Source organism: Polypterus senegalus, chromosome 2 (assembly GCF_016835505.1).
Source record: "Polypterus senegalus isolate Bchr_013 chromosome 2, ASM1683550v1, whole genome shotgun sequence".
NCBI classification, from domain to species: domain Eukaryota; kingdom Metazoa; phylum Chordata; class Cladistia; order Polypteriformes; family Polypteridae; genus Polypterus; species Polypterus senegalus.
Window position 1 is genome coordinate 311,390,024 of NC_053155.1, and position 14,719 is coordinate 311,404,742.

Sequence of the window (14,719 nt, forward strand, 5' to 3'; positions counted from 1 at the left end):
GCAAAAGTTTGGGCAACCTTGTTAATAGTCATTATTTTCCTGTATAAATCGTTGGTTGTTACGATAAAAAATGTCAGTTAAATATATCATATAGGAGACACACACAGTGATATTTGAGAAGTGAAATGAAGTTTATTGGATTTACAGAAAGTGTGCAATAATTGTTCAAACAAAATCAGGCAGGTGCATAAATTTGGGCACCACAAAAAAGAAATGAAATCAATATTTAGTAGATCCGCCTTTTGTAGAAATTCCAGCCTCTAAACGCTTCCTGTAGGTTCCAATGAGAGTCTGGATTGTGGTTGAAGGTATTTTGGACCATTCCTCTTTACAAAACATCTCGAGTTCATTCAGGTTTGATGGCTTCCGAGCATGGACAGCTCTCTTTAACTCACACCACAGATTTTCAATTCTATTCAGGTCTGGGGACTGAGATGGCCATTCCAGAACGTTGTACTTGTTCCTCTGCATGAATGCCTTAGTGGATTTTGAGCAGTGTTTTGGGTCGTTGTCTTGTTGAAAGATCCAGCCCCGGTGTAGCTTCAGCTTTGTCACTGATTCCTGGACATTGGTCTCCAGAATCTGCTGATAATGAGTGGAATCCATGCGTCCCTCAACTTTGACAAGATTCCCAGTCCCTGCACTGGCCACACAGCCCCACAGCATGATGGAACCACCACCATATTTTACTGTAGGTAGCAGGTGTTTTTCTTGGAATGCTGTGTTCTTTTCCTCCATGCATAACGCCCTTGTTATGCCCAAATAACTCCATTTTAGTTTCATCAGTCCACAGCACCTTATTCCAAAATGAAGCTGGCTTGTCCAAATGTGCTTGAGCAGACCTCAAGCGGCTCTGTTTGTGCTTCCTCTTCATCACTCTCGCATACAGCATCTCCTTGTGTTAAGTGCGCTGAATGGTTGAACGATGCACAGCGACTCCATCTGCTGCAAGATGATGTTGTAGGTCTTTGGTGCTGGTCTGTGGGTTGACTCTGACTGTTCTCACCATTCATCGCTTCTGTCTATCCGAAATCTTTCTTGGTCTGCCACTTCGAGCCTTAACTTGAACTGAGCCTGTGGTCTTCCATTTCCTCAATATGTTCCTAACTGTGGAAACAGACAGCTTCAATCTCTGGGACAGCTTTCTGTATCCTTCCCCTAAACCATGATGGAGAACAATCTTTGTCTTCAGGTCATTTGAGAGTTGTTTTGTGACCCCCATGTTGCTACTCTTCAGAGAAAATGAAAGGAGGAGGGAAACTTACAATTGACCCCCTTAAATACTTGGATTCTCCTGTGTATGTAGGTCAGGGGTCACTGAGCTTACCAAGCCAATTTGAGTTCCAATAATTAGTTCTAAAAGTTTGGGAATCAAGAAAATGACAATGGTGCCCAAATTTATGCACCTGCCTGATTTTGTTTGAACAATTATTGCACACTTTCTGTAAATCCAATAAACTTCATTTCACTTCTCAAATATCACTGTGTGTGTCTCCTATATGATATATTTAACTGACATTTGTTATCGTAACATCCAACGATTTATACAGGAAAATAATGACTATTAACAAGGTTGCCCAAACTTTTGCATCCCACTGTATATAAACAAATGTATTGTACTTGTATGGTAAAGTACCATGGGATACCTGTTTACTGTGCAAATGTGATCTATAAAATCAGAGGCATGGTTATGCTGTGTTTATGCCTGCACCCTCAATGTACAGTTATAGCAACAACTATACTATATAGGATCTGTAAAATAACTCATGATTGTGTTCACTGTAGAAAGGTTGCTGTACCAAATAGACTAGTGATGTTCTTTCCTGTTATTCTATGATATTGGTCCAATACAGCCTGAGCACAAGTGCCCATGTTCAGAAGACAATACATGTTTTATGCGAGACAGACATTGAATCTTTCTTGGGCCGAATAGTAATAATTGAAGGTACAGTACACATCAATGTAAATCTTTGCTTACTCTGTGCAAATGACTTTAAAACTAGTCAGCAGATTCCTGGCAGATAAAATTCTCTTTAAGTGACTCCTTGAACTGCCTGAGTACAACAGTTCTATTAGTTTACCTGGCTGTCCATTCAGACCCTGTTCTCCTCGACTGCCTGTTGGCCCTGGCATATCTAGCCTTGGTCCAGTCTCCCCTGTAAAAAAAAAACAAAAAACCTCAGTTGAATATTATTAGAATAAAATTGTACAGCTTGTTACTAGAGGGGCAAGCCACCCTGGTGCCTACGGCCCCCTCAAACTACCCCCCGGCACCTTTGGCGGCCAACTCCCAGTTGCAGCCAGAATATTAATCAAATCTGTAAATGTACAAAATAAAAATTATTTATTGGAGTCAAAATCAGAAATTCTATAAATATGTAAAAGAAAAATTATTTATTATTTAACAGAGTAAAAATCATGAATTAAGAATAAGATATTAATGTCCACTATGCTCGATGAGTATTTATAAGAGTCTAAATAAACGATCCATGCATTTTAACTGACATTCTTATAGATAGAAAACTTTTTTTTTTTTTTAAAAACAAGACATTTAAATAACAGGAAAAATCAGGTGAAAACTAAAGTGGTATGCAATGGGTCATCGTAACTCGATCTTCAGCTAACTAAATCACCTAAATACAAACATTGGTGTTATGAATAGTTATTTTTTTTTTAAATAGTTTGTTCCTGTGAAAGAAAGTTTATTTGATCAAAAATAAAAAAACACAACTTTCTTGATATTAAAAAACACGACTTTCTTAATATTTTAGTTTATAATTTAAAAAAATGAAATAAGAATCTGAAAATGTAACAACATCACATTAAAGTTTGATAAATTCTGAAAAGAATGATACCAAACATATATACTGTATGTAGGTTTTAAAATAAGCCCGATTTAAAGCGTGACAAAAAACATGACATAAAAACGTCACATAAAATGATTGCACTTTTAGGCTTAGGATTTTATTTATATATAGAGTAGATATTAACAACAGCAGCCATTCAGTGCAAACTGTTAAAAGTCTACCATACCAGTGCTGCAATCAAGCAAAAAAAATATTGCATTGGCTATGACAGATCAAGTAATGGGTCCACTTGCTCTTGTCCAAAGCCTATGTGTGAAGAAGTCGTTCTTCTTATGTCTGAGCAGCAGTAGATTTGATATGCTCCTCTTATGTGCCTGTGAGGGCTATAGATACAATACTAAAGGTAACCAGTTATACAGAATTATCAAAAAGAGCGTGTAATACATATGTGATATTACAGCAGCAGGAGGCTCTTCACTCACTTTAGAGTATTAGAGACAAGCAGACAGAGGTGGACCGTTTCTTTATAAATTTGTTATGTACAAATGTGGGCTCCTCTCCTGCCCATTCTTTTATGGACTACCATCCTCATAACTCCACCCATTTTCTTGTCATGCTTAACAATCATGTCATCTACAGAAATTTTCTGACTTCACAACCATGGTTCAGTGTATCAGCAGTGGGCAGGAGAATGAATACAGGACACCTGTGGAGTACTTTGCTGAATGTGCAAATTGAACCACCTGCACCTCAACATCAATAAGACAAAGGCGATAACAGTAGACAGACATAAGGGTCAGATCCACTCATTGATGGTGAAGATGTGGAGGTGGTGAGGAAATACCTTGGCATGCGTCAGAATGACAGGGTTGAGTTAAGTACCAACACAGAAGCTATATACAGGAAGGGTCACACTTGCCTCTATTTACTGAGGAGGCTGAGGTCATTTGGTGTACGTAAGCCACTCTGACATGTCTGTAGTGGACATGTGCATTTCTCTATGTTGTAGTGAATTGGAGAAATTGAATTAGTGCAGGTAATGACAACAGGCTAAACAAATCCTGGGAGAGAGGCTGGACTCACTGGAGGACATTGTGCAACAGAGGGCGCTAAGGAAGCTACTGACTATCCTGGACAATGACTCTCACTCCCTGTATGAGGTGTTGGCTAAACAGAGGAGCATAATTAATAACAGACTGAAAAAACTGCATTGCTCCAATAAGCGTAATTTAAGGTTGTTTCTATCCTTAGCCATCAAGCTCAATGATTAGTCACCCCTCAGCCGAGGAGGTGTTGTTCCCTGTCTGCTGAATGGTATTCATCTGGTCCAGCGGACATCTCAACAGACAATGATAGCAAGTACAATATATTGTGCCAATGACTGACATCTTGTACTGTTAAATTGTGACTTATAAGTATGTGCAATTCAATTTACAGTTAGCAAATACCTAAACTTTGTTAATCTACTTAGAGATAATTATTGCTATATGTGTATTTGTACCTCGTTAGCACACCTAAGACTATTATAATTTTTGTTATATGTTTATTTGTGCCTTTTTTGTCTGCTGCTGCAACCCTACAATTTCTTTCAGGATTAATAAACTATCTATCTATCTATCTATCTATCTATCTATCTATCTATCTATCTATCTATCTATCTATCTATCTATCTATCTATCTATCTATCTATCACAGTCAAAGATTATAAGGGTACGCCCCTGCAAAAGCCATCCAGTCTGATGATCTGGTTTAGTGTTTTGGTTTTGTTGTCTGTGTATTTTTGGAGTTTGCTTGTGCCCCTTCTGAATTTACCTGCCTAATCAAATGCTTTTCTGTGCTTTTCAATGTCTGCCTTATTCTGACCGAACATTCTTTTGGATTATGGATTATAAATGATACCTGAAACAGCACACTGCACGATAACGTGCAGTGAATACACTTGACTTGAATTTTCCTAGTTTTCATCCTCTTTCTCTGTACGTTTACCATTCGTTTGCTCAGAGGTTGATGTTCTTGCTCCTTCCTGAGCAGCTCTTCTTTTCTCCACCCTAGCAGCCCGCTTCTTCTATTCTTCCGTCTGCAACTTTTTACATTCAAACTGATTAAGTCAGTGTTTGTGTTGCAATTACTTAGTGCTTTTTCTTTAATTTTTCACTTAAGCTGGCACTTAAGTCTTCAATCTGCCTCAAGAATGATTTAAGATATGAAGAGGAAGTGATCTCAAAGGTGGTAGGGAATAAAAACGGCCCATATGCCGAGAGTTGATTTTACAATAAAATAAAATAAAAACAAAAAGAGGAATAACCTTGGAGGTCAATCATCACCATGAAAGAGGATAGTAGACGTCTCTTAGTATATGTGTACCAAATTTCAGGTCAATAGGTCAAACGGTTTGTGAGCTACAGGTGATTTAAAATCCTGGACAGACAAATATGTTCCTTTTACATAAGTAAATTGCCTTTCTTCAAAGTAATTGGGGTCCCAAAAATATTAAATACATCTTCTCAGTATGTCAATATGTTAATTGAAATAATTTCTACTTTCTAACTTGTGGTTTTACTGTTTTAGGCACACACACTTAGTTTTTAAACACAGTAATTAAAACATTCCTGCCTTCAAAAACCTAGAAAAATCTGTTAAAAGCTGATTATGCCCACCTAACAGACACTTCTTTCCAAAGCAACCTACAACTTATTTCATGGAACCAACAGAAAGCAACCATGAAGGGTTGACATTATTTTTCTATTGCCAGCACTAGTGAACTGAGCAGCCTGGTTTTTGGAGGTCTTAAAAGAAACAAAACTTGAAAACAAGGAATTGAATAACTGCAGCAAAACAAACTTGTTATCTTAAGGTGAATCGCTAATTTCCATAACCTAAACTATGTACAAATTTTTGTTTTTGATATCCACAATCACAGATGCCAAAGAAACTGCACTGCTGGTTAAAAAGTGCAATGCTAGTGATGTCACACTAGTAATGTCACACTATGTGAACCACTGAACCTCTGTGACCCCTAGCTAGCAACTTAGTAGTGGTAGTGGGATCACAAAATACTGTCTGTGAAGGAAACACAATGGCATCACAGCAAAATAATATAAAAAAAAATAACATGTACATAATTTCACAGATGAATAATGCCACAAATAGTGTACGTATTTAATCTCTGATGTTTAAAATTGCATAAATGTTAAAGGTATTTCTGTAAAAAATGTATTTACTTTTTTAAGGTTAACTGACATTTAATATTGGATAAAAAATGAGTTAAAAGCAACAAAAATTTAGATATCACATGGAGTCAGTATAGGGGATGTTAAGATGAAAGGTGTCAAGCATTAGATGAAGCCTGAAGATGTCAGTCTTCAGTTATTCTTGAAAAATGGAGATGGATTCAAATGATGATGAGAAGACTTTCCCGTGAACAGAGTTTATGTGAAAGAAGCAATAAACTGGATTAGTGGATCATACAAATTTCTATAAAATTTGTCAAGATATAAGATGAAAATGCTTCCTCAAAAAACTGGAAATTGTGTATGATTTCTAAACAATATATTATATACGTGAATTTGTTGAATGACTTTCAGGTATGTGTATATATATATATATATATATATATATATATATATATATATATATATATATATATATATATATATATATATATATATATATATATATATATATATATATATATATAGTGATCTTTGGCCGGCTTATCATCCCGGCCAATACCCCCAGGCCGCCAGATGGAGCCCTCCCTGTAGTATGGAGGTGCCCTGAAGACCAGCAGGGAGTTATGGACTTTGTAGTTTTTATCCTCAGGGGCCACAAGAGGGAGCTGCAGGGAGGACCGAAGATTCCTTTGTGTCCTATAACCCGGAAGTGCGTCAGAGGAAGAGCGACGTGCTTCCGGGGTGAAGAAAAGGACTTTTTATCTGACCCGGAAGTGATAAAGGATCACATGGACTGGGGATTGGGAACACTTCCGGGTCAGGGAATATAAAAGGACTGTGGCCGCTCCCAGACGGCAAACTGAGCTGGGTGGAAGGGTGGCAACATGTCTAGAAGTGGAAGATTGATTTATTGTGATTGGTTATTGTTATTGTATGAGTATAGTGGAGGAGAGGGTGCTTTGTGCACTGTGGTGATATAATAAAGTCAACTATTGGACTTTTATCTGGTGTCTGGAGTCGTGGACAGGGGTTCAAGGAAGCGATAGCACCCCCTATCTGTCACATATATATATATATATATATATATATATATATATATATATATATATATATATATATATATATATATACACACATACTTGTAAGAAGACCAGGGTTTGTGTCCCAGGTCCTCCCTGCATGGAATTTGCATGTTCTCCCCGTGTCTGCGTGGGTTTCCTTCAGGTGCTCCGATTTCCTCCCACAGTCTGAAAACATACAGAACAGGTGGATTGGTGTTTCTACATTGACCCTAGTGGGCAGCTGTGTGTGTGTGTGTTCGCCCTGAGATGGACTGGCACCCTGTCCAAGGTTTGTTCCTGCCTTGTGCCCTATTCTAGCAGGGATAGGCTCCAGCAGACCCCGGTGACCCTGTTCAGAACTAAGAGTTAGAAAATGACTGACTAATTGACATGATATGTCACTGTAATTTGTACTGCAAACTATTTTTTTAAGTATTTAGGGAAAGCATTATTACTGCATAAAATAAAATAAAGTAAGATTTATAACCTCATAAAAATGGTCCCTTTTAACATCCAAACATAGAATATCTACATACAAAAAGAAAAAAAACCCAAAAGGCTTTGATTTAATTATAGGAACACTCCATTAGCTCAAGGACATATGCTTACTTTGTGTAAGCTCAGTTTACTTGTTCCTGATACAAAGTGGGTTTCCTTTGCTTGAACTTATAATTCCTACAAGGTGCAGAAACACCTCAAAGAAAGGCCCCAGATTGTTTAATTATTTTTCATACAAATGAGTCAATTCATGTGAATTCTGTAGCAAAGCTGTATCATCATAAGATATGGCAGCACCACTTGTCAAACATTTCTGGGAGACCATGGCATCTGCAGGCAGCTTCTCCAAACTTATTTTTTATTTGGCAGTAGGCTTACAGTGAGGCCTAGAAGCTAAAGCTATAAATGTGATATCAAAATTTCAAATTCCACAGGCTCTTAATTTTATACCAACCTTTCAGTCCCTTGATGCCAGTTTCACCTGTAACGCCATGCACTCCAGTCCTTCCTTTTTCACCCTGAAAATCAAAACAAACAGCTTCTTTAAGGTGGACCTCTTCCATGGCCGGTCACATCACTGGAGAACAACTGTCAGTTGACAGACATTTAACACATTATGATAATTTTGGAATAGTGTGACTTCACAATGATGCATCTGTGTACAAAGAAAGAACCTGGTCAGGAAGGCAGGTGTTACTAAATCAGGTGCTAACAAACTGGGAAAGGTATGTAGTAACAACACCCAGTTATTCCTTGGGGTCTTGCTATTTTTAATTCAATATAAATTAAAGTAGTATGCAATACACAGAATGTACTTTAAGAGTTTCAATGCATGAATGCTTAAAAGTACAATGTTTCATGTCTAAGATTATTGACTGAAAGGCACAAGATTAAATTTTCTCTCACTACTTTAGTCTGAACAGCTCATACTGTAGAGACACAGAAAGAACTTTAATGAGATTTGAAAACTAGTATATCAGAAAACAATTACTCACTTTATATCCAGGCATGCCGGGAAACCCTTCAATGCCAGTAGGTCCATGTTGGCCAGGCAACCCTTTTATACCTGGAAGGCCAATTGTTCCTGCTGGACCCACCACACCCTTTTCCTCACCAGGTTCTCCAGGCATTCCATGATAGCCTTGTGAACCTGGGGGCCCAGGCATTCCTTTGTCACCTTAGGGAAAGAAAAAACAAGCTTGCAGGCAAATGCAATTTGGGATTACACAATATCAGTCCACACTTGGCTGGAACCGAACTCACTTAGGCTTAACTCCTTGCACTTAATGAAAACAATGAAAAAAGACAGTGCCATAAAATGACATAAAACAGATTTATTACGACTCCATAGTGATACAGAAAGGTCGCTCACCTCTTGGTCCAGTAAAGCCTCTATGACCCATTTCTCCTTGTGAACCCTTCTCCCCCTTCATTTTTAATTCACCAACTGGTGGCATATTTACAGGTCCAGGATCCCCAGCTTTTCCTCGATCACCTTCAAGATATAATGAAAGAAAATCATTAGATATATATCTTGACAATTAAACAATGAAGTAAAATGTTATTTAAACAACTGCACAATTGTTCTGTACTTATAAAGTGGCATGGAAAGGAGCTCACTACAGAAAGAAGCTATAAAAATAAATAAATACAAAAGACAGCGGACAAGAACCCTACTGCTAATGACAGATTTATAGAAGCAGACTGAGCAGTCGCTTTCCCACAGCTCTCGATTCTGAGCTTTACTTGTAAAGAAGATTCTCCAAAGCATCACAAGTTTTTTTCAAAAAATGACTAATTTGTTTTTCACTTTTAGTAATTAAAGTGGACACAGAGTTCACCACACACACCTTTTCTGATATAAGAAATGACTGAGTTTCCAAAATGTGATGTACACTGATTAAACATTCATTTAAGCATTTAGTAATAACCTGGCAGCAGGCATGAAGGATTGACTGAAACATTTAAAAGGTACACATTGCTGAATATGTATTTGTTTATATCCTGATATTTATATTTTAATTTTTCATGTTTTTCATGCCTATGACTGGTCTGTAAAAGCTAGAAATGAGATGTTAAAGCACCTTTCAAAATTGCTCTGGAATCCTGGGTCAGAATCTCGGTCAAAGGACGGTCTGTGTGGGATTCACATTTTCTCCCTATGTTAGTGTTGCCAGATGGACTGAGTTTCATTTTGAGTCATTCATTGTATTGCTTGGTGTTTCACTCTGTAGTATTAACTGTATATACTTGCGGATAAGCTCTCCCACGAATAAGTTCTCCCGCGGATATGCCGGGGCTTGAGTTTACCATATAATTTCTGGTACTTTATAATGTCGGTCATATAAGTTGAATGTGGAAAACTCCCGCTATCGGTCTACGTGACCATATGGTAATACCCAAACTATTCCGAAGAGACATTTGCACTATTTTGTGTTTTTTGTATCTCCCACCCTCATACACCTTTATCATAACAGTATCCCTTATCTACTATGGAAAGTTTGATCAGAAGAAAATATGAAGCTGGTTTTAAATTAAAAGACGTTGAAGTGGCGAAAGAAATTAGAAATTGAAAACTCGATGTGTCTGAGAAACTGATGAGAGATTGGAGGAGGCAAGAAGATGTAAAAAAAAAATTAAATGTCGCATTTTTTGAATGGGCGTATAAGTCGGAGTCTGATTTTATGATCGATTTTTCGGGTTTCAAGACTCGACTTATACGCGAGTATATACGGTATTGTGATTTTAACAGTGTAAACATGTTTACTGCTTTGTGGTATTGCAGGTGTTCTTAATTTTTTAATTATTAATTATATTAATGTTATTTAATGCACTGATGCTAGTTGTGGGCAGACAAGCAATGACGCCTGGTGGAAGCCCTGACATCAGTGCAGTGGCGCAAGTGTAGATTTTATTTATGCCCTTGACTAAGATTGACTCAATTAGGAGTTAAGATCTTTAGATCAGAAAAGAAACCCAGCAGGATAATTACAACAATATATGGTGGGGAGATTCTGTGAATATATTAATTCTAAATGTTTTACATTACCGGCATCCAGTCATGTTTAAAATAGTAACTGTTTGCTTTAAATATTTTCTTGATTGAAGTTAATTGATTTTTCTTTTACTATTCTGGTGCAACTGGTGCAGAGTTCACCAGCCATCACTGAACATGGTACAACAAGGCAATGTTACTGGCAGAACACATTAGGAGGAGAAAAGTAAGACAAGGACAAATTTAGAGATCATGATGAGGTGGATTGCAGTGGGCTAGTGGGGGCTGAGGCAGCCCACAGTGAGTAAAATTGGCCCCATTTTTTTTAGGATGGTGGTTGTCTAATGGCCAAGCAATTCTTCTTATCCTTTCTTATTGGAGACTCCCAAGACAACAAAAGTGGCAGGAGTATGAGAGAATCATTTTATGGTAACATAACTTTCATCTTAAAGAAACAGCACAAAGGGATAATAAATGTCAGAAACAAATTCAGGCATATTGGGAAAGCAGATAAGGGTCAAGTGAACAACAAAACACAGACATAAATACACAAAATGTACTAAAAGATGAGTAAGAACTCAGCAGATGCCTGGTAAACAACAAGATTGGACAGTTGTTACATACACAGAAATTTCATGGGTGATGATCCAAAGGACAGGAGAAGAATAAGAGTAAATAAGAGTAAATGTATGCATCGACTGACACTTTTATGTAAATTCAGGTGTTTACAAATTAGACCTAATAGCCTTAATATTTTGATCATTCTGACCATACTGTAACAGACTGCTGTGATAGATGCCTCTTCTAAGTCATTTGCCAAAGAGTAATAAAAGATGCAATGAACACCCTGTGTTGGCTGGGATTGGCTCCAGCAGACCCCCATGACCCTGCGTTCGGATTCAACGGGTTGGAAAATGGATGGATGGATGAACAGCTTTTGTCTTGCCTGATTACTGGCTCGAAAAGGTTTTATTAAACTTGTCCTGGTAGAGGATAAGTTTCTTTCTTGAATTAAGATGTTGATTTGTACCACAGGAGGAAAGCAGAGGGGGCTCCCTGACAAACCTATGACTTGTATCTGTTTATTGTACCTTTAATTTTAATACATTGTCAGGATCTCACTGAGTATTTTTTGCATTTACATTTTCTGTAATATTTGGAATTGTTGTTATCTATTGTTGTTATTATTAGAATTTCATCAGAGAACGCTCTGAATTACATTATTTAATTTTTTGAATAATTACTTATTTTTCTTGTTGTTCATGTTGGGATCCCATTAAAGAAAATATTGCTTTGTTTTATGTATTTTTTGAAAACATTGTTTTTATTTTTATTTTTATACATTTTCAATGTTATTTGTTTATGTGTGACACCACATTGACAACAACATTTCATACTGTAAGATACAAGAATTAACAGTGCAGTAATATCAGGATATCATAGGTTTAAATGGTGGAAGCAAGAAAAAAATGACGGTAACTTTCTGTTAAACCATGAAATAAATTATCTCCGCATTTCTTTTTCTTCTCCATTCATCTCTATTGGCCTATTAAACTCATCAATTTAGGTATGTTTAAAAGCCTCAAGTTTTACCCTGTAGGCCATGCTCTCTCTCTCAGGGGTGGGGGTCGACCTGTTTTCAATCCTATTTTTTGTAAAAATTGATTGATTTGTATGGAATGATTACAATAAAATTAAATAAATAAATAAACCATGAAATAAAAAATACAAAAAAGATTCAGTTTGGTAATGGCTCATTGGAATTTACAATCTTTTGGTTTTGGTATTATAAGCAGAGGTGGGTAGTAATGAGTTACATTTACTTGAGTAACTTTTCTTAAAAATTGTACTTCTAAGAGTAGTTTTACTGCACCATACTTTTTACTTTTACTTGAGTACATTTGTGAAGAAGAAACACTACACTTACTCCGCTACATTGGGCAACACTTGACTCATTACTTTTTTCCCCATTAGATATGCTATATTTTTGCCAGAGAGAAGCTGCCAGTGGATCTACTGCAGGACTGTTTTACCAATCAGACGTAGCAACAATAATCACATGGCTCCATTTCACAAATCAGACGTACCCATGCAGTCACATAACCACACACAAACTGTGGCAGCATAGCAGTATAAACTCCTCACAGAGATCGGACAGGGAAAGAAAGGATACATGAAAAAGGAGAGCCAACTCCTGCTGAAGCTTAACCATCACTTCACTGAGTGAAGAACAAACACGTTTTAACCAAACATCCACAGACACACACAGTCGAGGTAAAATGAGACTTCTTGGACGTGCACAAGCTGCCTTGTTCTAATGTTATTTTCTATCAGCTGTGCTATTTGGAGGGCAAGTGAATATGCAGTATTATACTGTCAGTGTACAGGATATCTGGTCACTGTAAGCAGTTGGCACTGTTCAAACATCCATGTTACCTGCTGTAGGTATCGGCTTCAAAAGCTTTGTTGTGAAAAACTGAGATTTGGAACTTTGTGTTATTTGTGCATTTTTATTTTGTAAAGATATTATTTATTTTTACTCATTTTTTATTTTGTTATTTGGAAATAGCTGAATTTGCACATTATTTTATATCTTTGTCTGTCTTAATACAAATTTCTAAAAAATAAATACTTTATTATGATCAAACAGTTACTTAGTACTTGAGTAGTCCTTTTACCAAATATTTTACTCTTACTTGAGTAATTTTTTGCACGACTACTTTTTACTTCTACTTGAGTAATATTATTTTGAAGTAACGCTACACTTACTTGAGTACAATTTTTGGCTACTCTACCCACCTCTGATTATAAGCAGTAGCGAGGGAAGGCAAGAAGAAGATCAACATAGTGGTTTGAGCTGGCAGATCACTATTGAAATGTGCAACTTCAGTGCTAGCCTATAAAAAGGTGCACCTGAAGTAATCATATTGTTACCATCTTAGCATGACAGTCCTCCTAACGATAGGAAGCTACAAAAAAAAGGGAAAAATCAAAATAATTAAAGATTAGATGAATCACCATTGGCCACGTTTTGCTGCATTGGTGCAACAAACTGAATGAAGAGAAGAGCTATGGTCTGATTCATCAAGGTGCTGATCACCACCAAGAATCAAGATCTTGTTCTTGTCTGGGGAGAAGCTAAAGGGCCTTGAGGCTGAAATCTGGGACCATGAACACCTGTTGCAGTGTAATGTCAGGACAAGAAAGAAGGCAGCCCGTCACAATAAATCACACAAGGGGACAATAGTGGTTAGAGAGAGAGAATGATCCTCAGAGCGACAGACTTGTCGAATGATTTAATCGGGCCACTGTTTCCCAGCTTTCCATTCCTCCTTAAATTAACTACAGCCCTGGTAGTACTTTACCATTGGTCAGCTTCGGGTGTTGACTTAGGGGTTGCTGAGATATGGTACGGGCATTAAAGGTGTGCCAGAAGAAGCCAGCGAAAAGGTCAATCGTCCATCTTTTGTGTTTTCATGCTTCACCCCACCTCTGGATTACAAATCACCCACTGGATTTATAGTTTCTTTCTGAATGTATGCGCTTGTCCTGTGCCTGCTTGTTCCTATGATTTTGTCTGGGTTGGTAAACATTTAATAATATTTAGGAAACTGTTCACTTGGCATCTTAATTAATTTTTACCATCATTGCATCCGTGCAACCGAACTGCTTGTGGACTGTAACATGAGTCCTTAATGTTAACTGTTTGGTGCTTAATGCTTCATTAGGTTTTGTTCTGTGTTAATTAAGTAATAATTGCCATTGGGGTAACTGGGTGAAAATTTGTGTACATGTTATGTTAATTGTTTGTTGATTGTTTTTTTTTTGTTCAATATATTTTTATTATCAATTCATTTTTGCCTTTACATGCCTGCTTGTGAATGTGTGAGCTGGGTTAATATTGGGTATGTTCCTGGCATCCCTAAATAACATACACAAATGAAAGACAGTGAGAATATGAGCATTTCACAACCGCTAAATCACCACAGTGCTTTACAACTTGCATGTTAATGTTCAGGGAAGCAGATGAGAACTCCTGTAACCATGAAATTTGGGACAAATGCTGAGTCTGACATCAGCACAACTCTACGGCCCCAGTAAGTGCAGGACATGTCTGAAGATTGCTCACATGCCCTTTCCACCCTTATTTTGAAATTTTTGTGGGAACTGTCAGTGAGTTGCACC

The 14,719-nt window shown here is 37.2% G+C and overlaps 1 protein-coding gene across 2 annotated transcripts in view; it reads right to left on the reverse strand.

Moving 5' to 3' along the window:
* The window catches only part of col4a2 (collagen, type IV, alpha 2), a 280,817-nt gene that overhangs the window by 34,428 nt on the left and 231,670 nt on the right, over window positions 1-14,719 (reverse strand). For both annotated transcript variants that reach the window (XM_039745915.1, XM_039745914.1), the window contains 4 exons: window positions 8,912-9,034; window positions 8,535-8,716; window positions 7,994-8,057; window positions 2,082-2,156 (listed from right to left, as the gene is read on the reverse strand). In XM_039745915.1, coding sequence (XP_039601849.1) covers window positions 2,082-2,156; window positions 7,994-8,057; window positions 8,535-8,716; window positions 8,912-9,034 — 444 coding nt within the window. The remainder of the gene's footprint in view (window positions 1-2,081; window positions 2,157-7,993; window positions 8,058-8,534; window positions 8,717-8,911; window positions 9,035-14,719) is intronic.